Source organism: Arachis hypogaea, chromosome 3, assembly GCF_003086295.3.
Source record: "Arachis hypogaea cultivar Tifrunner chromosome 3, arahy.Tifrunner.gnm2.J5K5, whole genome shotgun sequence".
Classification (NCBI taxonomy): domain Eukaryota; kingdom Viridiplantae; phylum Streptophyta; class Magnoliopsida; order Fabales; family Fabaceae; genus Arachis; species Arachis hypogaea.
The window spans coordinates 12,759,041-12,785,107 of NC_092038.1; the positions used below are offsets into that span (position 1 = coordinate 12,759,041).

The 26,067-nt window shown below is 34.9% G+C and overlaps 2 protein-coding genes and 1 long non-coding RNA gene across 4 annotated transcripts; 1 reads left to right on the plus strand and 2 right to left on the minus strand.

The window, feature by feature from the left end:
• The first annotated feature begins 2,481 nt into the window (after positions 1-2,481).
• On the plus strand, positions 2,482-4,280 carry LOC112789551 (uncharacterized). The gene is made up of 4 exons (XR_003196300.2): positions 2,482-2,794; positions 3,511-3,842; positions 3,930-3,993; positions 4,090-4,280. It is a non-coding gene; the product is annotated as an uncharacterized lncRNA (long non-coding RNA).
• A 3,923-nt stretch (positions 4,281-8,203) lies between these two features.
• Positions 8,204-19,701, minus strand: LOC112789549 (serine/threonine-protein phosphatase BSL3). 2 transcript variants are annotated; one of them, XM_025831492.3, is made up of 21 exons: positions 18,638-19,701; positions 16,897-16,957; positions 16,618-16,696; positions 16,450-16,529; positions 16,272-16,366; positions 16,065-16,164; positions 15,126-15,195; positions 14,228-14,329; positions 14,046-14,127; positions 13,403-13,582; positions 12,369-12,642; positions 12,051-12,288; positions 11,788-11,958; positions 11,235-11,473; positions 10,517-10,601; positions 10,324-10,422; positions 10,046-10,245; positions 9,888-9,963; positions 9,170-9,305; positions 8,942-9,081; positions 8,204-8,818 (listed from the first exon to the last, which is right to left on the minus strand). In XM_025831492.3, the coding sequence occupies exons 1-21, from the start codon at positions 19,080-19,082 to the stop codon at positions 8,735-8,737; spliced, it is 3,036 nt and encodes a 1,011-aa protein (XP_025687277.1). In that variant the 5' UTR covers positions 19,083-19,701; the 3' UTR covers positions 8,204-8,734. The 2 variants fall into 2 exon arrangements, with proteins under 2 accessions (XP_025687277.1, XP_025687276.1); XM_025831491.3 differs by having other exon boundaries at positions 10,046-10,422; positions 18,638-19,650.
• A 1,383-nt stretch (positions 19,702-21,084) lies between these two features.
• On the minus strand, positions 21,085-25,037 carry LOC112789552 (GTPase LSG1-2). The gene is made up of 7 exons (XM_025831496.3): positions 24,559-25,037; positions 24,183-24,287; positions 24,005-24,091; positions 23,708-23,801; positions 23,161-23,217; positions 22,573-22,652; positions 21,085-22,472 (listed from the first exon to the last, which is right to left on the minus strand). The coding sequence occupies exons 1-7, from the start codon at positions 24,798-24,800 to the stop codon at positions 21,332-21,334; spliced, it is 1,806 nt and encodes a 601-aa protein (XP_025687281.1). The 5' UTR covers positions 24,801-25,037; the 3' UTR covers positions 21,085-21,331.
• Positions 25,038-26,067: the final 1,030 nt, after the last annotated feature.

Consider the following 26,067-nt stretch of genomic DNA (forward strand, 5'->3'; position numbering starts at 1 on the left):
TTGTTCAACACAGATGAGGGTGTTGGATAGGGCCTTCCTTCTATTCTTCAACAAAAACAAAAAAAATACCAAAAAAACTATTTTCAAAAAAGAACCCAAAGCCAAGGCCACCTCTTCCAAAAATAATAATCCTCTTTATCATGTGAATATCAGCAAAGAAAACACTTACAGCAAGTGTAATCGAGTTGTCACTACTCTTCTCAATGCTTCATTTTCGAAAAGAAAATCAATGATAAAGTTTGTAAGATTATTCATGATTATAATGCTCTCGAGCAACTAAAAAGATTTAACAAAAAAAAGATAAAAAAATATTTGGATAGCAAAAATTTTATAAAAGAGTTGTAGGTTTGTCTTACATCCAAAAGCAAAAGAAAGTTATAATATTTGATAAGTGGATATTCAAGGCATATAATGAGATAGTAAATTTTTTTCATCAAGCTAAACAAGTATGGTGGAGAATTTATGATTTTTGGAGTTAAAGAAAAAGAAAAAAATCACTAACGAAGAATGGATAAATTGTGATTGGATCTAATTTTATTGAAGAAAATAAAATTGAAGTGGAAGAAGAAGAACTCAGAAAAAGTGAATTTGTCATATGAACAAATACAAAACCTAAAATAAAAGAAAATCACAGATACTATAGAGTACATATTGTTATCCACTATTTATAGCTATTAGAAAATTAACTTTATTAAAACCTAACTCAATATGGTAAATAAATTAACTATGGTTATGAGGTAATTACTATTGCTAGTTTTAAACCTCTAACCAAAACAAACTTTTCTATCATTCTAACTAAAGTTACTAGGGTGAGCACGGGGTAGCTGGTACCCGATTACCCACCCGGACCCGAATCGAACCAATTAAATTGGTTTAGGAACCGACGGGTAATCGGTCCAACCCGAACCAAACTGATGACATTTGCTGATGATGGTTCGGGTATCAGTTTGGGGCGCGGAACCCGAACCAACTCGTAATACCATCATAATTAATTAATTAATTAATTAATATTATATGACTTTGAAAACACATAACCTGATAACCCTAATACTATCTCATTCTCACTAACGGCGCAACCAAAACATGGAGTAAACTCAGAAATTAAAAACCCTAACAGAGGCAGAGCGCAGACCCTACCCACAACCAGCTTCTCCAATCTTCATCGTCTTCTCCATTAGGCGTCAGGCGCATCGTCTTCTCCACCTCGTCTGTGGAACCATCTGGTGTATCGTCTTCCTGGTAGCGGCAGCGACGTAGCAACCAACTTTCTCTCGGTCATTGGTGTCTCAGCCGGTATCTCTGTCAGCATCGTTGTTCACGGTCCCTCTCCAGTAGCCAGCTTCATCTCAGTCAGTCGTTCCCTCTTCAGCAACCAGCTTCCTCCAGGCTCCAGCGTCGTCTTCTCCGGTCACTCATTCAAATTAGTCTATAATTTTTGGAGAATGTTATACGTTAAACTGTTAATTGTTTATTTCTGTTCAATTTTTTGAACTTATACATTCTTAGTTGTTGTTGAATAAAGCAATCTGATCACTCTGAAGCAATCGTGCTGTTCAATTTTTAAATATTAATAGAATCTTGCTTTTATGTAAAAGATAGATTTGATTTGAACTGAGGATCTTCTATAAGCTAATTTTAATTTTTAACTTCAAAAATATTATGCTAATTGCTATACAGTTACTATTATAATTCATTGTAGCAGATATTTATAACAGAGACCAAACCCTTAGAGTTTGATAATTGATGTTCACTTAAAAACTAAAAACCCCCTTAGAATTTGAAGGTTGAACCAAACATACGCTGAAGGCAAGGTGGCATTAAGAATGTAGCAAGTGATGATAGAGTGCAATTATATGATATTTGTATTCCTTTTGTGTATGTATTTATTTATTTTTTTATCTATCATGCAATTTCACAATATTGATTTTATCTTGTAATGAGTTGATTTGATTATTTAAACGGTGTCTGTATATGTATAATTTGAATTTGTATTGAATCATAAGATATAGAGTAAAGTAGTATCCATCAGAAGGAATTAGGTGCTGTCAATTATGATCTTTACTCGAGTTATAGATATTCGATGAGAAGGTTCAAGTAGCACTTGAAAGTTAAGATATAGAGCTACACTGAGAAAAATTACCAAAGCAAAATAGAGTGACTATGATGATGATGACAATGATGATGACTATGATGATGATGTATATATTGTGTGTGAAAAAAAAAAGCAGTAATAGTAATAATGAGCAAACACAACAAAATAAAGTTAGTAATCAAATGCTCTATGTCATAGAAATGGTGAATTGCATGTTTAAATAGTGGCCATGCCTTTAAAAATTTCTTAGGAGCAACATAACTCAAAAATTAAAAGTAATGCATTCCAACACAAGGAAATGATAAGATGAAGAACAATAAGCATATCAAGCTTTGGTCACTCAAAATTTGTTAAAATAGCCACAATTTGTTAAACTTCCATTTGGACATATTGCTTGCAATGTTAATAAATACTCTACAGTAAGGTCTTTCAAGTTTTAATTGTACTAATTGGTTAGTAACAAATACATGACTTCTCTTATTTTATGTATTTTGCATATTCAAAAAAATGGGGAAAACTAACCCTAAAAGTGATTCGGTTGTTGGAAGTACTTCTCCAAGTGCAGTCACTCCCGCTGCTGAGAACGATGGTCTTTCTGGTGGAACATCGCAAAGTCCAGCTCCCCCAGCATTGCCTGCCTCAAATCCTTCATCAGAAACACAAACCGAAGCTGCTGGAACTACTGGCAAGCCTCCAAAAGAGGTAAAACGTAAACTCAGTAGAGCACCTAGTACTGTTTGGGCGCTTTACTAAAAGTTCTCCTAATGAAGCTTGCTACAACTATTGTAAAAAAAACATGCATGCAATAGTTCTAGTCATTGTACAACAAACTTGCATAAACATTTAAGAATTTGCACTAAAAACCCTCATAAGCAAGCTGAAAAGGACCAGAAAACTATTGCACTTGGGAGCCAATTTGAGGATGACCCTAATGCAGTCACTATGAAGCTTGTTGATTTTAATCAAGAGGAAACTCGTCTTGCTCTTGCAAATATAATAATTGTTGATGAACTTCCTTTTAAATTTGTTGAGGCTCAAGGCTTTAGACAATTTATGAGTAAAGCACAACCTAGGTTTAAGGTTCCCTCCCATTGGACAATTGCTAGAGATTGTATGGCTTGTTTAGATATGAGAAAGAGAAGTTGAGAACATTGTTATCTGAAAATCTCCAAATAGTTTCCCTTACTACCGATACTTAGACCTCATTCAGAATTTGAATTATATGGTGACTACGCATTATTGATGAGTCTGGACATTGCATAAAAAAATTTGAATTTTGGTTTGATTACTGATCATAAGGATGAAACTATAGGGAGAGCCTTAGAACAGTGCTTGCAAGAGTGGGGTATTAGAAAGACATGTTGTGTAACTGTTGACAATGCTAGTGCTAATGGTGTTGCAATTTTGTATTTACTTAGAGGCATGGGTGATTGGAATGGGTCAACATTGTTAAATGGGGAGTTCATGCATATGAGGTGTTGTGCTCACATATTAAATCTAATTGTTGATGAAAATCAATGAAGTATTATGCTCTTACTCACATAGCTAGGGATTTGTTGGCTATTCCCGTCTCTACCGTGTCTTCTGAGTTGGTGGAAATTGTACTAGTGGTCGTGTGCTTGGCCAATTTAGAAGCTCATTAAGTCCTTCTACTGTTGAGTCTCTAATTTGCTCAAAAAATTGGTTGAAGACTCAAGAGAAGATGTATGACTTAAAGCAAGAACTTGAGGACAAGAAAAACTTGAATTAGGTAACTATTTTAATTATATTTCTTTAAATTATTATGTAATTGTTTATTGTTGAGTCTCTAATAATAATTTAATTACTGTTAATGTAGAGCTTTCAACTTTAACAATATCTAATCAAGCCATTGGAGTTGATGTTGTTTACGACAATTTGAGGTTAACATTTTTCACTAATTATTTATTTGTTGAATTACTTTTAATTAATCAATTTTATATATTGACATTAGCTAATTATATGCTAATTTTTTGAAGGTCACAACTCCTCTCTTAAATATGCTTGGTTGATGGAGTGAAGGATTATGGAGTGAAGACTTTGAAAACTAGACAAATATTTCTATTGCACTTTTGTATTGAGCTTCTAATGTTTAGATTTTACTGTATTTTGGTTTTAACTTTTTTCAAAGATTATCCACTAGACTTTTGTATTTAACTTTTAATATTTCTATTGCACTTTTATATTTCATTAGACAAGATTATTCACTATTAATATGTTTGGATTTTGATGAGTTTAATTTTTAATGTATTTAGTGTTTAATATGTTTGTATTATTTTGTTGATGTTACATGTTTATTTTATTTGTTGAGTTTTTAACATAAAAATTTGTTATTTTTTTTTTATGAATTTCAAAGTCATCGGGTACCCGCTACCCGAACCGAACCAATCCACTTTTAATCGGTTTGGTTTGGTTCGGATACAAACATAAAAAAATGCAAATCTGAACCAAACCGAACCAATTATTTTTGATCGGTTCGGTTCTAATTTTATTTTGAACCCGAACCAAACCGACCCGTGCTCACCCCTAAAAGTTACAAAAACAAATATTATCAACAAATTATTCAACCATAATCAGTTATAGCTTGTTTTTGTGAGCTATTAGATACCAACTTAATATCATCTCTAACAAGATGAAATTACAGAATATCTAAAGGTGTTACACCAAATTCATGCAACAATTAAGAGAAGACAATACTATTGTAACTTGAACCAAAAAATTCTATATGCAAGAGACAAATTTGAATTATCTCCTGTTGCAACATTATCCTGAAGCTAAGATCAAAATTAATCATTTAATCTATTTGAAATTAATGTTATTTTATATTACTAATGTTGTTTCTTAGGTCATAATGAGATTTTTCTGAGCTTGAGGAATGAGACAATTTTTCCAAGATAGAGAAATAAGTATCTTCATGGATATCTTGGATACTTTAGTCATTTGTTGATATCTTAATATTATCTTTGTGGATCATGTGTGTATTTTCTTGTTAAATTGTCTCTTAACAATTTCTTTTACTGAACATTTTTCTTCAAAAATTCCAGAATAAAAAAACTCTTAATGTGCATGTCATTTGATTTTGGACCACCATATAGATCACTATCTTTTATATTTTTTTGTCATTGATCAGCTACTCATTATAATGAATCAACACGATAAAAGAACTCACCACTCACCAATAATATCCTAATAGAATTCATAATCAAACTATTGAGTAGGCAAATAATTCGATAGTCCAAAACATTTGAAGTATTAAAGATTCTAGTCACAAACTATGTTTTTTTAAGTTTTAATAATTATCAAATAGTCCTTATTTAATTTTAAAATTTACTCTTTATTTTATAAATTATTATTCTATTAATCATCATTTATGTTTTCATAACTGTATCGTTAAAAATTAAAAACAACAACAAAAATATAACTTCCATTACTAATTTGATTTCTAAACTTTCAAGTTCATGATGTTTTTCGTTGTTTTGATAAGTCGATGAGTAAACAATGAGAAAATTCTGTTTGTCGTTAATCCAATCGATTTAATTTGACATCAATCGATTGTTAAGTAATAATGTATGTCAAATAACTGGAAACTAGTATTAATCGATTTAATAGAGAAAATAATCAATTGATTTTTAACAAAATCGATTGAAACAACAAAAATTATATGTTACATCTATTTCAATATTTCTTGGTCAATCGATTGTTAAGGAAACTAATTGATTGTAATATTTTACAATCTAAAAAATAATACACATTTTTAAACTAGTCACACACAAAAAAAATCATAAAATTATATTTTTTATTATAATTTATGTATGTACTTTGAAAAACTATTAATTGGATCATATCCTAACATTTACTCATACTCATTATATTTTGTAGGTAGATATTTTCAACAACATAGATTTAAACAAGATGCAACAATATGTTTATAATTTTATGAAAGCATACTGTTGATTTGAAATTTGTAAGTTTTTTTTTCTAATTTTTATTTATATTTTTTTAATTAGCAACATACATACATAATGTGTAATTGACTTATGTATTTTTATGTTTTAGATATATATTCTCATTGAAGAGAGTAATCACTAGTAATTAATCGAAATTTTCGTTGAGGTCACACAATTTATCATTTGGACACCCATTTTTTGTTAACGGTTATAAAAAGTGCATTTACATTCCAATCAAGTACATGTTTCTTCCAATCAATTGGAACGTATAAATCCAATCAATTGATTTATTCCTACAATCAATTGAATGGGTAATAAAATTGATTCAATTACTCCAAAACTGACTTTTTCTCAAAAAAAAAAAAAAACAATCAACTCCTATTAAAAAAACAAAACTTTTCAACTAATCAATCGATTTTTAGAATAAAAAAAATAAAAAAATATTTTCTTACGAACCAATCAATTAGCTGAAAATAAAAATCGATTGTTTTCTGAACAACGTAAAAGGGAGGACTTCTGTTCACTAACCAATTAAAAAAATCGATTGATTTTTTGCATATTGTGATTTTTGCAACTGTGAATATTGCATACCTGCCAATTCATAAATGATGATCGTCACTACAACAAATTGATAATCACAATGGCAGGAGATTCGTAAACGATTACAATTATAGAATTAGATAATTGAGAAACAAATTGATGATAGATTAGATTATGAAATTAGTAATATTAAGATTGAAAGAGATAAATCTAAGATTTTCAAATCAAAATAAAATTGATTTTAAGATTAATCTTTATAGAACTTAATGATAGAATTTGAAAAATAAATATATCATGAGAATAAAATAATAATTTATAAAATATAGAATAAATTTTAAAATTAAATAATATATAAATGGTCAATTAATAAATAAAATTAAATAAAAATAATTAATTATTAAAAAACTTAAAAAATATATTATGTTACTAAACCTATTTAATAGTCCAGATATTTTGGAACCCGCTAAGCAATCATATGCATTGGATTAGTCTTTTGCTTATTGCATTAAAAGATATCTTGAAAAGCCGAAAAACAAAAACTATTAAATAATTCTACCATAACATCGAGATTAAATCGAATAAAATGTCATCCAAAATCTTATTTTCAAACATTATCCATCAAGATATACTAATTTACCATAATCTAGTATGTAATTCCAAACAATTTTTTTATAAGTCACAAATACATCATAAGCAACTAAATATACCAAAATAATAATAAAAATACTATAAGCACACTAAATGGCGTTGACCCACATAAAAAACAATTGCTATTTATATACATATTTTAATGACTTTTTTCTAAAAAAAAAAAGTGTTATATTCAATTATTCGCACATCATGAAGTGTTATATGTGTGCTAATGTGCTATACGAATTACGAAACATCCAATTAATTCTTACTTCCTAAAATTTCTATCAATATTCAATTTTAATTTTTGAAATTAAAATTCTGAAAAAGTATTAAAAAAATTAAAATTCTGAAAAAGTATTAAATATTGTGATAAGGATCACTACATGTCTACATATATAGATGTCAATTCTTAAGAGAGAATGAATTTAATAAAAATTAAAAAATAATGACCATTTGTGTGTATAAATAAAAGAAGCATCAATCTAAAACAAACACACAACAACAATAAAATATTCTTTCTCCTTTTATATACAATTCTCTATTTTCTCTTTAAATTCTTAAGTTACAATATATATAATACTAGTAAATAGATAAGTTACTTCTATTATTATTGTGAGATAATTATAGTAGTAAATACTAATAATACTAGAATCTTCTATTTACACTTTTTATTTTATATTTATTATATTTTTTATTTATTTATTTTACAACATTAAATAAAACAGCATCTCTCACCATTTTCCGGTTGAACGAAATTCTTATTTTCCAGTAGCTGCATTTAAGTTAATCCTCATTCTATATTAAAAAAATATAAAAAACAAAAAAACAAAAAAATTCAATGCTCAGTCTCCAATGAAACCCTATCCATCGAAACTAAAACGGGGATTTCCTCGTACGATAATAAGTTACAAAAAATTCCAACAATTGGATCTATTTCGCTATCGAGGACAAAAAATTCATACCGCAAAAGCCATTTTGGAGCACAAGAATATTAAAATTCTATAATCAAAATTCACATATTCCTGAGTTTCACACAAAAATTAATTGTACAGAGTATGGATAAGCCATACCTATGATACAAGACGCGACCCCCAAGAAATATTTCTGATATATCTCACCATCACAGGAAAAGAAAAAAAAAAATTAGAAAACCTTCCAGTCCTCTTGGTGACAAAAATAGGCAACACCGACAAAATCCATGACAATACTGACCTTGATTCTGTACCTAAGCCTCAATTTACAACAGTGGGTGAACCCGGATAACCACTATCCCAGTCAAAATGGACAAAGCTGTGTGGCCATCGTGGTTTCTTCTAATCACAGAAAGGGGTGATGAATGCTGATTGAGTGTACATACGAACGCCTTCATGCTTTCTGCAGGGTTTGAGACCACGAGCTCGGGTACCCCATAATTGGCACGGTGCTATGTACAGTACAGTACACCAGAAACCACACGACAGCACAAGCAGTTAAGGCTAAACATTAGGGACTTTCCTGCTGATCACTATATCCAAGCAAGAGAACCCCGGTCATTTGTTACTTGAGGACGGCCTCTAGTTGGTGTCGGTGGTCTGTTGGCATTCAATTCCTGCCCATTTTTTAACCAACATTTTAATCAACTCAAATAGAAGATTGCATATATTTGATATTGCAATATTACAAAGCATCAAGAGTGCGCCAACCATTTAACCAAAAATATTTGAAGGAATACCTGCATCCACGTATCTTCAATATGACGCTCCGGTGATGTTTCGGGTGAAGAAATTGCAGGTGGTAATGGGTGGATCAATTTAGGAACCACCACAAGATCTCTACCTAAAACTAATATTGCCCCAGCATTATTTGCAGTACCTATGCCGCAAGTAAATGTTAAAAACTTAAGATTTAGAGGATAAAATGATAGCAGGAAAGATGCAATGTAGCAGTCAGCAACATATACCACAGTAGTTTGTAGCTGAAAAAAGAGTGATCAGATGCCCCTGGGCAAAGCGCTCAAAGCCATCCATAACACATTCATGTGCTCGAACAATCAGCTGAAGATCATTGTTGTTGCAAAATTCCATCACACGGTCCGGCTACAATAGCAAATCTCATTTAGATGAACATGATAGCATATATGCAATCTAAACTTCTCAAGGTAGAAGCTTAAAAAATGAGGACAGCATAATGCACAAAGGTGCCTACAGCTACAAGGCTAGAAATAACATCCCACTTCATAAAAGTGGCAACATTCAAACTAGAGGGAATGCCATGCTGCCATAAACAATTGCACCAGCAATTGGTAGTGAGTAGATGGACAGTACCACAATAACAGCAACTTTGAACTACAGCACAAATAAACTGAACTAATAAGTTAAATTGACTTTTCAAATTTAAGTGAATATAACTATGCATAGTTTCAAAACAAGACCAGATTACAATTAAAAAAGTTCCAAGACATAATAAGCTATTGAACAATTGATTTAAAAGGCTGCTCCAAAATCCAGCATCACCAAAATGGATTTCTAGAACAGGGAAATAATTGATATCTCAGCATATTGATCAAATTCCATCACATAAAACCCGCATAAACTTATAAATTGTTATTTTCTATGTTATTGTCCAGGAAACTAATAAAAATACATCAACAATTTCATCAAATAGAAGTTAGCACTCACCCCAAAAGTAACTAAACCCGGACCTCTAGCATTTGGCCGCAGCCCTTCCACACTATCATTCTCTGTAGGATCAGACCTAGAGAAACATTTCATGCTGTCATTAGTAAAAAGGGATGCCAACTGAAGTGTCATAAACATGTAAAAGTACACAAACTAACCACAACAGATCCATAAGTACAATCGATCCTGCTTCCATCGTAATTGGACGCTGAATATTTTGAATCTGTTCCAAATGATTTATTGAGCGACCAATACCCCCATGCATGCAAATAATTTTTTTCTCAATTAGAGCAGCCAGAGGAAGCCAATTAAACAGACGGTTTATCCGATGCCATGCCCAAATACCATCTCTCTCACCCTGATCAGAAAAATAAAATGTTAGTTGAGGTATCAAATAATAATGAAAAATCATCGTCCTGCAGAAGAAATTCATTACCATTCGCTCAATGCACTCAATCCGGAAACCAAAAAGGGCATTAATATCTGCAGCTTCATGATTTCCGCGTATCAAATGTACATTGCTAGGATACTCAACCTGTAAAATTCTCATTTTTAGGAATGAAACTGTGTAGCACCGAGTTTTATATTCATAAACACCAAAAGAAGACAACCTAGTATACAGAGTATACCTTCAGAGCAAGCAAAAGGGTTATAGTTTCCAAGCTGTGTTGGCCCCTATCAACATAATCTCCAAGAAATAGATAATCGATATATCTGATAATAATTTACACAAAATTAGAGAGAAAATGGAATTATAAATCTTGCATTACAATACAACATTAAAAAAAAAAATCATAGACAATATGCGATAAATGTATAAACCAATGCAGTCAATAGTAAGCTATGCCATCCAATTGAGACTAATAGGAGCATAGGAAAAATCCCATTAGGGTTTAGGGCTTAAGATAAATATAAAAAAAATTAAAACTAAATGCGAACTCAAAAAGGGATTTGTATCCTATTGTCATTCCAATATGGGAAAACATGTACAAAAGCACAATTTAGGTCAAGATTTAAGAAGTCTATAAATTGGAAGTGTTGAGAAATCCATCATACGAACTTGGGCATAAAGATAAGATCTCAACAATGCATCAAATGTACAAAAAATAAAGACTTGCTCTTAGTTAGACTTCACAGATGTGTAGCAAGCCAACCAATATAAATAATTACACAGAAGGTTGTGGATCTGACATCTTAAGACATTGACAAACATGCTTTAAGACCGTGATAACCAATGCACCAATGGGCTTTAAATTATCAAAGAAAACATTAGCCTGGTACAATATTTGAAGCACACAGGAACTACTTAACAGGCAACAAAACCATCTATGGGAACTAAAGACTTACGCTATGTCACCAGCAGTTGACGGAGCTCCATACTCATCAAAGAGCCGCATAAGATCCCCGAATTGCCCATGTAAATCACCAAATATTTTAATTGGTGCCCTAAGTTGTAAGACAGTTGGTTCACTTGAAAATATACGCTCTGCACTATCACAAAGATCCGCAAGTTCATTGCAATCTAAGAAAAACTGCCGGCGAACTGGTGGTTTCCAGCCACGGGGCTTCAACAGATGTGCTATGACCTACAAAGGATGTCAAGAAACTCTATCCATAAAAAAATCTAAACATAATATGAAAGCCACATGCTTGGTGTTGCAACAAATTAGGTATGATAAAGGCAACATGAGTAGGTAAAATTCAACCGATCACATTCAGAATTTTGCCATGAATAGAATGCGCGTGATAGAGACCGAGGGTAGACAATGACAACAAAAGGAAGGCCAAATGAACGGGAAATAACAACATTCACAGTAGGGTTTTAGGAGTGCGGTTTCAGCTCTAGACCCAAACATGACATATTGATAAAAACATCATACTCTCATAGAAAAGCTTATACCTTCTTTGGGACACTGTTGATAGACATCTGCCGATCTAATAATTTTCTAGCAGCAGTTGCACTTTCTGGAGTCCCATAACTAACCCGTCTGCCTTCATTTTCAAACTGATCAATGGAAAGCTGTCTAACCATGCCACCTAATGCTCCACCAGTCTCAGCAGCAACCACCACCTGGAAATTTTTCAGAGAACAGGAGATGAACTTAAATACTTCAGGTAAGATTTGACATACATATTTTTTCCTCATCAAAATGTATTACTCACAGCTCTGTGATGCAGTCTAACTCCACCAGGAGTGATGTTATTTGCTCCTGCAGAATCAGGCTTAATCAGAGAAGATATTTGTTTGCCACTAGGGGTAGCCTCAGCTGTACGATCTCTGTCAGGCAACTCAACTTCTCCATTCTCCTGCCGTGCTTTTGCCGCTGCCAGCGTGGCACTGATAGCTTCTGCTTCTGCAGCTGATGCTTCAACCAGATACTCAACTCCTTTGGTAGTTCGCCTGTTCATCACTTGAATGATAAAGCCAGAAAAGTGATATATAAAAACTTTCACAAACTGAGATGATTAAAGCTTTCAAACCTAGGTCCCTGAAGCATGGCATTTTCAGTGCTGATATCACTGTACATGTCACCATTTACAGGGGCAGCAACCGGGTTACCCAAAACAACTGAACCATCAGGTGCTGCTTCCAGCGTTGTTTGCCTTGTCCTGTCATCAACAAATCCATATCTTCCAGGTAATCGTCCAACTTGTGCATTAGATGCAGCTGCTGCCGCAGCAGCATGTGAAGCAGCAGGTGTTGTTTCAGCAGCAGCAAGATCTTCAGCAACAAGTAGGTCATCCAGCAAGACCCCTGCAGCAAAAATACAATACACTATGGTCAGTCATATGCATGAAGCAAACAATTAGTTACTCGCCTCAGGATGAAACCCACAGTATGAGAACAGACACTTTCAGCTTGCAAGATCAACATGGATGCACCAATTACAACAGTCAAAATAATATTGTTCTGTTAGACCAACAATGAAAAATAATTTGAAAAAAGAAGTTAGAATTCAGCAACTAAGTCCTGGAATTCTAACATGGTTGTTCTAGTCACTAGCCTGAACAAATACCAAACCCATTTGAACAGTAATACTCCAAGTTTCTCTTAACAATGTAAATGGACTCGACTCAACTCAACTCAACTCAACTCAATTGATCCTCAAAAACAACTAATCATGCACCTAAATAAAAAAAAAAATCTAAGGGTATATAGCTATAATTGAGCTATTCCATGAGTTTCAATATCTCAATTCTTCTAGCTCCAACAAAAAGTTTTCATGAACAAAACATTAACATTCGATACATATGCCAAGTCTAAATAACTCAAGACACAGCCAAGATTCAAATGTCCAGACTGTTTCAAGTCCACTCAGAAACCCAAAAAATTAATCCAATCATTACCAAGCAACGTAATACAAGTAAATCAAAGAAAAAGAAAGTAACTACATTATCATCAGAAATCAGGCTGATGTAATGAAACTACTATAACCAAACTGTCATTTGCATAAAAAAGATAACACATGAACTTCATCAAGACAAATCCTCAAGAACTCAGATTCATGACTTACCACCACGTAATCCACCATAAATATAAATTAGGTCACCAATAGCAGCAGCTGCATGTCTGCAACGCCGTGTCAACTCAACTGAGGCATCACCACCAGCTGCATCAGCACTGAATTTACCTGTTCTTGGGCTGGTAACAACAGATTTTGTATCACACCATACACCAGCGGCAGTGTCCAACACTATCAACAAGGGGGGAAAACTTTACAATAAAATTCTATATCTTTCAATTATTGGTATAACAACAAACCTTGCTTTCATGTTGAGTACTTAAAAACATCCCATTGATAAAAATTAACTAAAGGTTACAGCAGAAACTAGGCATCTGCAAGCTACCCTACAAACAGTAACTACCACAACAATAATTTAACTCCAAAAAAGTTTGTTATTGCTAATGACAGATCCTCTAGATTTACAGAATTTATTCTCTTTATTTTCACCACGAAAAAAACGGAACTGTGTCAAAAAATGAAAAATACATTACGTATCAAGAAAAAGGATATACAGTAAGGTAAGACAAGAAAAGCAACTAGTTTTTTTTTTCTTTTTTATTTTTTGAGTTATGGTGGTGGTGGTTTTTTTTTTTTTTTTGGGGGGGGGGTGCCAGCAAGCAGAAATTTTTCAAGAAGCACCACAAACAAATACCTGCAACACTTGATGAGTCTTCTACCATCCGTCCTCCACCAAGAGCCCCACCAGACACGTGGAGCCTTGCATTAACAAATACCTATAATAATCAAATCAAACAAACTATGATGCTTGGAATATGTAATCAAATAAGACTAATAGAATACAATTACAAAAAGAAAAGGCAAAGTAAATCCCACCGCTGCATGCTGATATCTTGGAGATGGTGAGACACCAGGAGCAATTGCCCACTCCCAACGACCGTCCCTATGCTTAGCAAGTCCATATGCACTAGCTAGTGGCTGCGATATAAGGTTTGGGAGCAAGGGAAAACATATAATCAAAACTGAATTAAATCATTCACAAGAATTACAAAACAATATTGAACCAAAATTTGATTGGAATAACTATCTATAGGCATATGAACTCAACACAAGATGGCCACTGAACCACAACTATCAGTTACATCCATCAGCAGGAAAGCGTCCAATTTATATTTGTACGTTATAGACTGCCAAAGCAGTTGCAAACTTTATTTGGTACCCGTTTAAAAACTAACCCATTTAGTGTACTCGAAGTCCAACAATTGAGTGTGTTCGTTTAAAATTAAATATCCAGAAGAAAAACATTCAATTACTTAAACATAGGTACAAACATTTCGGTTACGATATGCCATCCACTCTGAAGGGAGAATCTTGAAAGACGGAGAAAATCTCGAGAGACATAGTCAACATTTGGTCAGGCAAGCTCAAAAACAAGACAACACACTTTTCGGAAGTTCAATCATGAAAGACAGTGATCCTTCCTTCGATTAAACCAGTTTGGACAAACTGTTCCCCTGTGCTAATAATAAAACTGCTTTCTTGCTTATAAAAATCAAGGATACTTCATCCTCACCCTAGATTAATTACCTCTGCTGCTATTCAAGCAAACCATAAGGCAAGGAGATAAACCGATAGCAGGAAAAGGATATCACTAATAACCAGATGTAAGTATATCCCCCATAAAAAGGTTTCCAAGATGGACCAAATCAATAAAACGAGAATGTGTAAGATTACAAATAGAATTAGAACGCATCAATTATAAGAGATAACTCACAATACTATTGGCGTCCCGCCCTCCACAAAGCAGAAGCAGCCCATCAGAGCGTGCGCTTGCGGTTGCATACCTACTCAAAAGTAATGACAAAGTGGAAACTTAACCCCAGATTATCAAAACTATACTTTCAAGGACAAAATGATAGCTAACTTAAATAAATACAGAGTTTTACGAAGTTATTTTTCTGACAGCTACAAAGGTAAAGAGGCATAGTACTCCTTTAAATTAAAAATAAATTAAAATAACACATACAGCTTTTTGCTTGACTCCAGAAACAGAACAATAAGAAAATTATAGTATAGCATCTAAATTATATTCCATGCAATGAGTCCAGCATCAATTACAGACCCCTAGCTCAAATCTCATGACCTTCACACAAAAAAGCAAGCAGAAAATTAAGATAATCATACTAACATACTATACTGTCAATCAACTCCGAAAACAATGAAATTATTGTGAAATGATTAAGAGAACAACGAATAAGCAAGCACACATTAGCAACAGTTAGCCAATGGATGGATACTATGCTTGATATGGCAGAGCCAATGAAAATTACAGGAAATCACGGTAGAAACAGGACACTAAAGAAAAATTTTAAGCATGGGCCTCACTAATGAAAATAATTTGATAACTGGGGATTTGTTTTGCTGGTATTCAAAACTATAAGCAAAACAAATATTGACAAAAATATTTCATCCACAAAACATACGACATCCACATATCTACAAAGCCTCAGAACCTGGAAAATAACAGTTTAAAATTTTAAATTAAATCATTCAATCGCAATAACTTAAATAATAACCCTCAAAACCTAGTTATATACATCAAACACAGCAGAAAATCGCCATAATATTTACAACTATTTAAATTGTTATGAACATAGTTTGGTCAAAATATTAGATAAAGAAAGGAAAAGGTAAGAGTTCATGGACACAGTACATGCATGGAGGCGGACCCTCTCCTTCTGGCTCCAACTTGCGCCATTCATAAGGCTTGGCTGCTGTGTCTAAGGCCCATACATCGGCTAAAGGTCTCTTTCCTAGAAAGCAGGGGGGAAAACTTTAAAAACACAATAAATTTAGATACAAAGGCAAGAAAAATCACCCAAGGAAGACAATGTCACAAAGCTAGCATTTGGGTAGTTACCATCATTGCCTCCAATTGCCATGAGATACCGCTGCCCCACCAAAGCCATAACATGTCCATAACGTGGCCCTGGTCCAGGTCCTGGAACATTAACCCTGGCACAACATTCATAACCCATTATAACTGATAAAGACCCTTAGGTAAAAAGGAATTCAAAAGAATATTTTCCAAGCCTAACCTATGCCATCGTGGCCGTTGTTGTGTCAGATCAAGAACATGAAGGTCCTCAGCTGACAAACCAGCTGGACCAATGCCACCCTGTTCAGCAATGAAATATTCCACTAAGGACTAGGCTAGTGATATAATCAATACTAAGATAATTGTAGAAGTACCCTTGGCACACTACCTGAATAACTACCATTGTTCCCACAGCAGTCGCCACATGTGCAGCTCTTGGGGTTGGAGGCTCTCCAAAGGGAGTTATCCTGCATTATATTGTCCTTTTTAGAACAGAAGTTAAGTAAAAAAGGGTATACAAGCTTTCCTTTAAGTCTTATAATATGATTGGGAGATAGGAAAATAAGGAGAAAGGAATAGGAAATCGAACTAGTTCCTTTGTTTCAGAGTTTGGATACAGCTAGCAAGTAAAAGGAACTCAAGGGTGATAACCTCGCCCAAAGCTTACCTAGACCATTTCTTAGTTAAGACGTCATAACAGTGGACATCAGCTGTCGCACCAGCTAAACCTGTAAAGCCAATAAAATAGGTCATCATCAAATCCAAGCATAAAAATTATTGATCCAACCAATATCAGATGAAAAAACAGAAAAGAAAACCAAAAAAAAAAATAGACACATAAAGCAAGTCATATCAGTGTTCATCTTTCAGTATCCCTACGAAGATGAGCAGATGATGCAAAATGTCTATCAAATTAAGACTTTTCGCACAATCAAGTTTTCAGTGTTTAGTTTCCGATATTGGCATGAATCAGAAATAATGTACAACAGCAGCAACCTATTTTGACTTGGACTTGAGAAATAGAACAGAAGTATATTCAATAATTAAAATTAAGGGGGGAAAAACCAACTATCAAATTTGTTAAAACAAACTATGTCAAGTGATTTGAGTAAATTTACTATTAAAACAACATATTACTGCAAATGAAAAACTAAAGATTCAGATTTTCAAAAAAAAAAAAAAAAAAAAAACTCTAAACAGAAATAATATTTTATTTTTTTAAATTCAAAGCTTTAAGGAACGTTTACATATAACATAATAAACCGCTATCAGCAACTATGTGGGGGGGAATTGAAATATCCACAGCAAGATGGATTGTTCAATGCTCAACCTTGCTATAGATGAAGACATATGATAAAAGCTATGGCATGCTCATGAGAATAAAACATAATCAACAACAAATAAACATTTTCCTAATAGGTGAAACTGACTACATGGATAAAAACAATGCTATGAAGAGGATGTAGCTAGTAAATATCACAACTGGAGTGGAACATAACAAAATGAAGTGGAGTTGAAAAATATAAATGAAATAAAGGATCACCAAATCGGTAAGTCCATTGCTTGAAATTATCTTGAAGGAAGGAAAGAAAGCAAATGGAATTAAGTGTTCACTAGGAAATGTTGTTTTTCTTTTCTCAACAGCTTCTTGTTCCCTACAAGAGGGAACAGAGCTATGCGGCAATATGAAACTTAACTTTAGCCAACTTCCAATTTTATCTACAAACCATAAAGGAAAAAGGAAACAAAGTCAACAAACAGTGAACTGGTAAGAACCTACAGGTTCTCAACACTTTTTATTGAGTTGTACTCCCAGGATAATAAACTATCCAAAGCAAGGCTTATGAGAGCAATAGTCTCCAAAACTAGAGAAACAGTCCATCAGACATCAAGGTGAAGCCGTGAAAATTGAACAACCTTGAAAAACCGCCCTTCTTTCATCATATTTCCATTTCCACGCCTTGCTATATTGGTCAAAGGTCGTTATGCAAGAAAGCTTAAGCTATGAAAACACATGTAGCCTGATGAAAACTAAACTGGCCAGAAAATCATGGCAGAAAAAATGTTAACAGATAAAACAGTTTCTCTCCACTTCACAAAATTCTAAAATTCTGAAAAGAGAAAATGAAAATTCAAAACAAACAGAGGTATCTTCAGAACCACAATTCAATCGGTGCTTAGTTAAGCTATGCATTTAAACATCCATGATAATAACTCTACAAAACCCAAATCCCGCAGCTAAAAATTTAATTCAGCTTTAAAACACATCAACCATGCAAAGCGCACAGCTTAGAATAGATTTCCCATATTCTAACCAAACTAACAACACCAAAATTGAAAATACTTAGCATCTTAACTACTTATTCATCTCGAGAGAAGAAAACAGTTATGAAAGTTAAAATACATACGTATGCCAGCATTTCCAGGGGAAGCAGGAGCTCCTGACGCTGCGGAATTCCCTTCCAGAGCGGTGGCACCGCCAAACAGAATCAACCGCGGACCAATGTACCCTGGTGCGCCTTCTTCTCCAACCGCAGCCACCGCCGTTAGCGTGTGGCCACACCTTGGCCCTGGACCGTCCTCCTTTTTCTCCAGAATCGCGTCAACCACCGAGTAAGTTGGCGCCAACCTCGGACCAACCACCGGACTCTGCTGCACCTGAGCTGCCGCCTGCAGCTGCTGATGATTCGCCGGCGAATGCGTCGGAGACCCGTCGCCGGAGGATGAAGTCGGCGGCGACGACGTAGGCGATGGAGACTCCCTTAACTGCTGCTGCTGCTCCCTTTCCGCCGTGTGGTTTTGCGCCGCCGGATCGTGATTAGCCTCCGGCACCATCGAGGAATCAACATCCATTGCTTCAACCCTATGATTTGAGCAGTTCCGTCGAGATCGTAGTTACAATTCCGGCGAAATCGCACTCCAAACCAACATTACCGATTCAGCTCGAGAATAATCCGCACGAATAACCTCGCCTCCAAAACGGGACAACTTAATTCAAAAACCCTAACTCGAACAATCCTCCACTCTTCAATTCCAACAATTACCAAAACAAATAATAAAAAATACACTACACGAAAATTTTCCCGAGAAATTCGGTTAGGTTTGTTCCGTTTCTCTCTCTCTCTCTCGCTCACTGTTTCTGTATCTATCTATCTATTTCTGTTTCTGTGCGAAACTAGAAACGAAAGAAAATAAGCGGTGAACGGAACCGAAATGGAACGGAACGGAGAACATAAACAAACACTCTGGCCCCAAAGCGCAAAAACTAAAATTAATATAAAATTGTCTTGAAAATTAAAAATTAAAGAACACCAATTGTGTCTTTTTCTCTCTCATTCTCTCTGATTTTATTCTCTGGAATTATTTTTGTTATTTCTACGGAAATGTCGTGGTTTATCGGGGGATTTAATTAATAATGATTAAGGATGGTTGTGTTTAGAAAAAAGAGAGAAAAGGAGTGCGGTCAGTGACCGGAATGAGCCGGTAAGGTAAAGGGGGGTTGTTAGGATGACCGGGGGAGGGCGGCGGCAGAGCGGATAAGTAACCGGAACAAACGAGGATTGGTCAGGCGATTTAACGGTGTTAACCGGTTTCCTGATTCTAAGGAGTGCTTTACCTTAATGACAGCTCAGCAAGTAAGATGCTGACACGAAGCGCTATATTTAGGCCATTTGGAATTTTGGATAATTATTATTTTTAAAAAATATAATAAAAAATAGAAGAATTTAAGAATATATTTAAAATAAATATAAAGTGGTAGAGTATATACTTATCACCAAGTCCAACCAAAATTGATGCAAGAATACCCAATGATACTAAAGGTCCATATTTAGATTTATATGACTCATATCTGCAAAATGTTCAAGATTTTAATGAAGAGAACACTGAAGATCTGCTTAACTATTTACAAGATCCGGATATAAATCTTAGATCAGTCAATTTGGCATGTGATGATACATCATCTTTTTCAAACAATAATGGGACCTTTCAGAAGATTATTTTAAGTCATCCATTTACTAAAACAAATGTCTCTACTATGTATAATTATTGAGTGTACTAAAATAAAGTGATCTCTGTCGCGTGTCTAGGTAAAGTCAGAAAAAGATAAGGCTTATTCTTCAGCTGATATTTGTTTAAATTCTATAAGATATTGTTATCCTTCAGAGACCTCTATATAAAGAGGAGTTCACATCATTTGTATTTAGATTTCAACGAAAATTATAATATATCCATTTATCCTCTCTGAAAGCTTAACTAGTATTATTTCCTTCTTTCTTATCCAATGTCATTAAGTATGCTATGGGCTTATCTTTGTGCTACAGAAGATCCTGCTCATCAAAATATGGCACGAATAGAATCCATGAAAATTTCTCATAGTAGAAAAAAGACTCAATGTTATAATCGATGTTATAATACCAAATTTTGCTTAAACCCATTAAGATCTCACCCGATAAGGTGACTGATAGAGTGACAGAGATAGGCAAAGGTGTTATAATATGATCTTATGATAATTGAAATAAGGTGACAAAACAAAACAAAAACAAAATAACTATCAATTTCAGAAACAGGAAAAAAAGATTTTATTATTATAACGAGATAAATTTCTTTCGAATGGCAGACAGGCTTTCCCTTTGATTTGAGATTATCTACTTAAATGAGCAAAGAATAAGAGAATTGTTTCTCGGCTTAATAGTACCTAGTATCCTGTATCATTAGGCAATGCCTTGGTAGTTGGTACTAGATTTTTCAAGTTGTAATTTACCTATCAAATTATTTTATTTTCAGTCCTATGCCATCCAGACAAAAAGAGAGAAAAGAGGGGGGGGGGGGGGGGAGAGGAGGGAGGAGTGGGGTATCCTATAACAGTTTTCATACCATTAATGTTGGAACAATAACTTATGGCAGTCAATACATAGGCACATAGCTTTCTCCCAAATAGAAACTTCCTCATATGTGGCAAGCCTCAGAGAGAGATTGCCTACAATGATCTATTTCTGCAATGCCTTACAAACAAACAAGACATCATTTCAACACCTCATAAAATGTACATGTGGGTCAAACTAAGGTGATGTACAAAAATCATAGGGCATCATATAACCCGATCAGACCTTCGTAGGACCAGTATTTACTGGTTTCTGAAAGAATCCTGCAACCGGCATGCCATCACCATCATCATTCCCTGCCCTCCATGAACGATCCTTCTTCCTCTGAGGCTTCTTATGGTGCTTATGAGACGACGCCTTAGCTTTCTTGACAGTAACTTTCTTTGAAGCAAGTCCATTGGCCATGTCAAACGAATTGAGGTCGTCCAATATGTGATCAAGATTTGGTGTAACCTCGCTCTCAACATCTGAAGACTGTTCAATACCAGATGAATCTGACTCATGCAAGTTAGCCAAGTCATGTTGTCCCATGTGATCTTCCACAGGCAGCTCTTCGTTTAACATACCCGGGGGCAATTGGAAGTGAGGCAGCTTCCCATCAATGTAATCTTTCAGGATCTGACGAGCAGCCCTAGTTTCATCAGGCAGCCCACTAGAGGAGACATAGCCACGAGATGCACAATATGCTCTCAAAAGCTCGGATGCCAAAGGGGGCCGGGATTGTGGTTCATACGGCTTAGGCTTTGGAAGAGTGATTTTATAAACCTCCTCTATGACATGTCTTGGGACTCTATTGGCTACAACTTGGACAGACTCCCTGTGTTCAGTCATCCTATCAATAGGCAGCACTCCACAAGCAACCATCTCATATCTGGAGCTTGAGAATGACGGAAAAACTAATCCAGGGCAATCACAAAGGGTAAGTTTGTCAGAAATAATTAATGTCTGGAAGTGCTTTGTTTTTCCCGGGGTAGAGGTGACACCAGCCCTTTTTTGACCGACAAGAGCATTGATGGTTGAACTTTTCCCCACATTAGGATATCCAACAAATCCCACAATTACGTTACTTGATGATGAATTACCAGCAGCATTTTCACCCGATGCTTTGATGTTAGATGGCCCTGTGTCAGAGGAGCTTGAATTTCTCCTCATTTCAACAATCTCTTCTGCCTCTGATTGTAAACGTGCCAAGAGCTCATCCCTTCCATATATCTTTGTATCTGGGTTATTGGTTCCCCCAGTGTTAACAGCCTCCTGAGATGAACCAAGCTTTTTGCATTCCAGAGCTGCAGAAGCAGCTTTAGCAGACCAGAAAATGAACAAAATATCATGAGCACGAAAGTATTCTGCCCACTTCTCTCTGTAGAAGAAAAAGGGAAGACAAAATCAGAATCTAAGCAAGATAAAAAGTAACGTTCAATGATCTGATACCGTATAAACCCTAAGTGGGACATTTGGACCTGATAGAAGCAGGTAGAAGATCTGCCTTATTAATCAAAAGCAGAGTTCGTTTATGCTCATCAACCTCTCGTGCATAAGCCTGTCCCAAAGTAAAAGCAAAGAACAACAGATCATGCATGGCATACATAACACAGAATGGTTCTTACAACAGATAAGGATGCTTCAGAGTAAGATAAACAGATTTAAGACATATATATCTGGCAAAAATCAAAGTTGTGACTTCCTTGAATGTCACGACACTAAAGCTGCTGCAAAAGAAATCCAGTACAAACATTTTCTATATTTATTTATTTTTTTAAGAGGAATTATTAGAATCCTAATTATCCACCTAATACTTAAATGAGTAAAAATTCAAATATATATGCTATTTTTGAAAAGATTAAAAAAATTCAAAATTTTCTTTATTAGAAGTTAAGAGGATAATTAGAAAGATGAATTATGGCTTCCGATCATTTTTCATGTTGTAACCTTCAGTCATAGCTTAGATAGTCAGGTTTGCTACAGAGCTAGTGAACTCTACTCCAGACTTGTCAAGTAAGCATTCCTTTGAGGAAGAAAAAAGACCAAAATACCAAAAAGCATATTACCTCAAGATCAGGACAGCGATAGAACAGGGGATCACGAGAATCGACCACCATAACAAGCTGATAAGAAAGTGTGAGAGGGTGAGGTTATAATCATCAATAATTCTTGCACATAAAGAAAAAACAAAGAGATTTAGCAGAAAAAGGTTAATGCATTAACTATATTTCTATACAAATACAGTATCTGAAATAATTAAAAATAGAATTATGAAATACTCTCATGGTAAATACCCTTATGAAAGTAGGTAGAAAATAATACATTTATATTAATTTCAGAGGGATAACAAGTAGGTTATTATACTTGGTCAAAACGGAACCCAAAAAAAAAACAACAAGAGTTAATCAAAAGAGAGGCTTGAACTCTATGCAATGTAATCAATACAGTTAAATCAAAAACAACAAAAGACCAGACAGCATTTGTGCAACATAGGTGTTAACCAAACTCATGCAAACTTGAATTGAAAAAGAAAAAGAAAAAAAAATTTGGAATACTTTAACAATCGTGAAGTATAAATTCCAAAGTTAAACATCTAGGATCAAACGAACTCACCAAATCACTGCGTTCAACAACCCGCCAGAGCTGTCTCCAGATATCAAGATTTTTCTCAAATGGAGTAAGAATGAGCTTCTTATTTTCCTCAAGTCTGAAACATCGTCATGCTACCGATATGAATTTAAACAAATATACATACTTTTTATTATTTTGATATGCCACTAACAGAATTCATCGTTTATAACTACCACTACAGGTAAATGATATTCCTTTTCCCGTTAACTAAGAAGTTCATCATTTTGCACTTACTAAAATCAATACCACCACAAAATAAACCGCATATACAAATCTAACCTTGCTAGGTTGCGACGCCAAGCCAAGAACGCTTGTCTTTCATTTGCATCAAGCTCCTCAACCGACATGTCAGCACTCCATGGTGGCCTAAACTAGAGGCCAAAAAAAACAAAGCAGTGAGCTAAAACAAAACCAATCAAAGGAGAATTAATTACTCCTGATAAAAGAAAATGCATGCCTGCGCGGAACTCTGAGACTGCTAGCATGCAGTGCCTCCTCCCTTTTTTGCTGCTCCCTCATCTCTTCAGGCGTCAACATGTCACCAGAACCTGATCCTGGATCCCTACTCTCAAATAAATCAAACAAACACACAAACTAATAGTTACAAACTCTTCACAATAAACACAATGCTAATTTTTTTTGGCTGCAGCATGCATGCTTAGCTTTTTCTTAATATGCTGTATCAAAAATCATTATTTCTCCAATATGATTTTGATTCTAAGATATTTCAAACACAATGTCCATCCAAGCATATTACTAGTTTTTCGCCAAATAAATCACTCTTACACTTCACCAACATGTTCATTAAAATTAAACAACAATAAAAGACTCACAAATTGATTACAAGGGCGGGTGCGGCGGTGCGATCAGGGAGGAAGGTGGGTTCTTCTAGCTCTTGTTCTAGAAGCTCCTCAGATTGTTCAAGAATGGCCTCGATATCGGAGACTTCGGTGAACGATTCTAGAAACTTCTTCTTGTAGAAGCGGTTCTTGTCCTTGGTCTGCTGTACCATCTTGTTGTGGTGCTTCACAAGGGCTCTCCCGAGCCCTGTCTTCTGGCTATCGTTCTTTCCCATCTTTGATTAAAGCGAATCTTCGGAAATCAATGGAGGTGAGCTCAAAGACCCTAACGAAGTTAAACCCTAGAAAGTAGAAACACTGAAACAGGGATCGTCTTCGTGCCTTGTTTGTTTGTTTGTTCGTTTTGCTGGTTGCAGGGAAGAGGTGCGGTGTTTGGCTGTGGTTTATCGATTCCAGTTCCTAGGGTATACGCTATTAGTTTTTTTTTTCCCGATTTAATTACTCATTCACCATTAGATTCTTATATTTTTTTAATTAAATTCTAAAATTAATAGAATATCCTTTTTAAAAATTACACAAATGAACGTTTAATTAAATTTTTAATTATAAATATTTTTAATTTATAAAAAAATATTCAGTTTCTAATATTTTTTATAAGAAAATAAATAAAAGTATACATAGATTTTTATACCTTAGATAGATAAATAAAGGACAAATCCGTCCCTGATCTTTTTTTCGCAGACATTTTCGTCCCCGAGAATTGGAAAATATTTTAATGTCCCTAACCTCCTGGAAAAGTGGACATATCTACCCCTTCGTTAGAGTCGCTCCGTTTGGCCTGACGGAAAACGGTGACGTAACTCTCGTAGCGCTGACCTGGCCGTTACAGGCTGTCACGTGGAATGGACTTTTGAAAAGAGGACGTATTAGTCCCAAGAACCAAAACGTTGTCATTTCTCTCCCACCCCAAATCTATGAAATCCTTGAGCCCTAATCCATCAAACCCCATCCTACGCAAGGTTTAGGTCGAGGAAAACGATGCTATTGATTGTGACGGATGTTGCAGCTCGTGGCATTGATATTCCGTTGCTTGATAATGTTATTAATTGGGACTTCCCTCCAAAGCCTAAGATATTCGTTCATCGTGTTGGAAGGGTTGCAAGGGCTAGCCGTACTGGCACTGCTTATTCCTTCGTGACATCGGAGGATATGGCTTACCTATTAGATCTTCATTTGTTTCTGACGAAGCCAATAAAAACTGCTCCCACCGAAAAAGAGGTCTTGCAGAATATGACTGGAGTAATGTCGAAAATTGAACAGACAATGGCAAAAGGAGAAACTGTTTATGGCTGATTCTCTCAAACAGTTCTTGACCTTGTTTCAGATAGAGTAAGGAAAATTATTGATACTACTGCAGAATTGGAGTCATTGCAGAAAACATGTAACAATGCATTCCATTTATATATGAAGACAAAACCCTTACCATCCAAGGAGTCTATTCGAAGAGTAAAGGATTTGCCATGTGAGGGTCTGCATCCGATG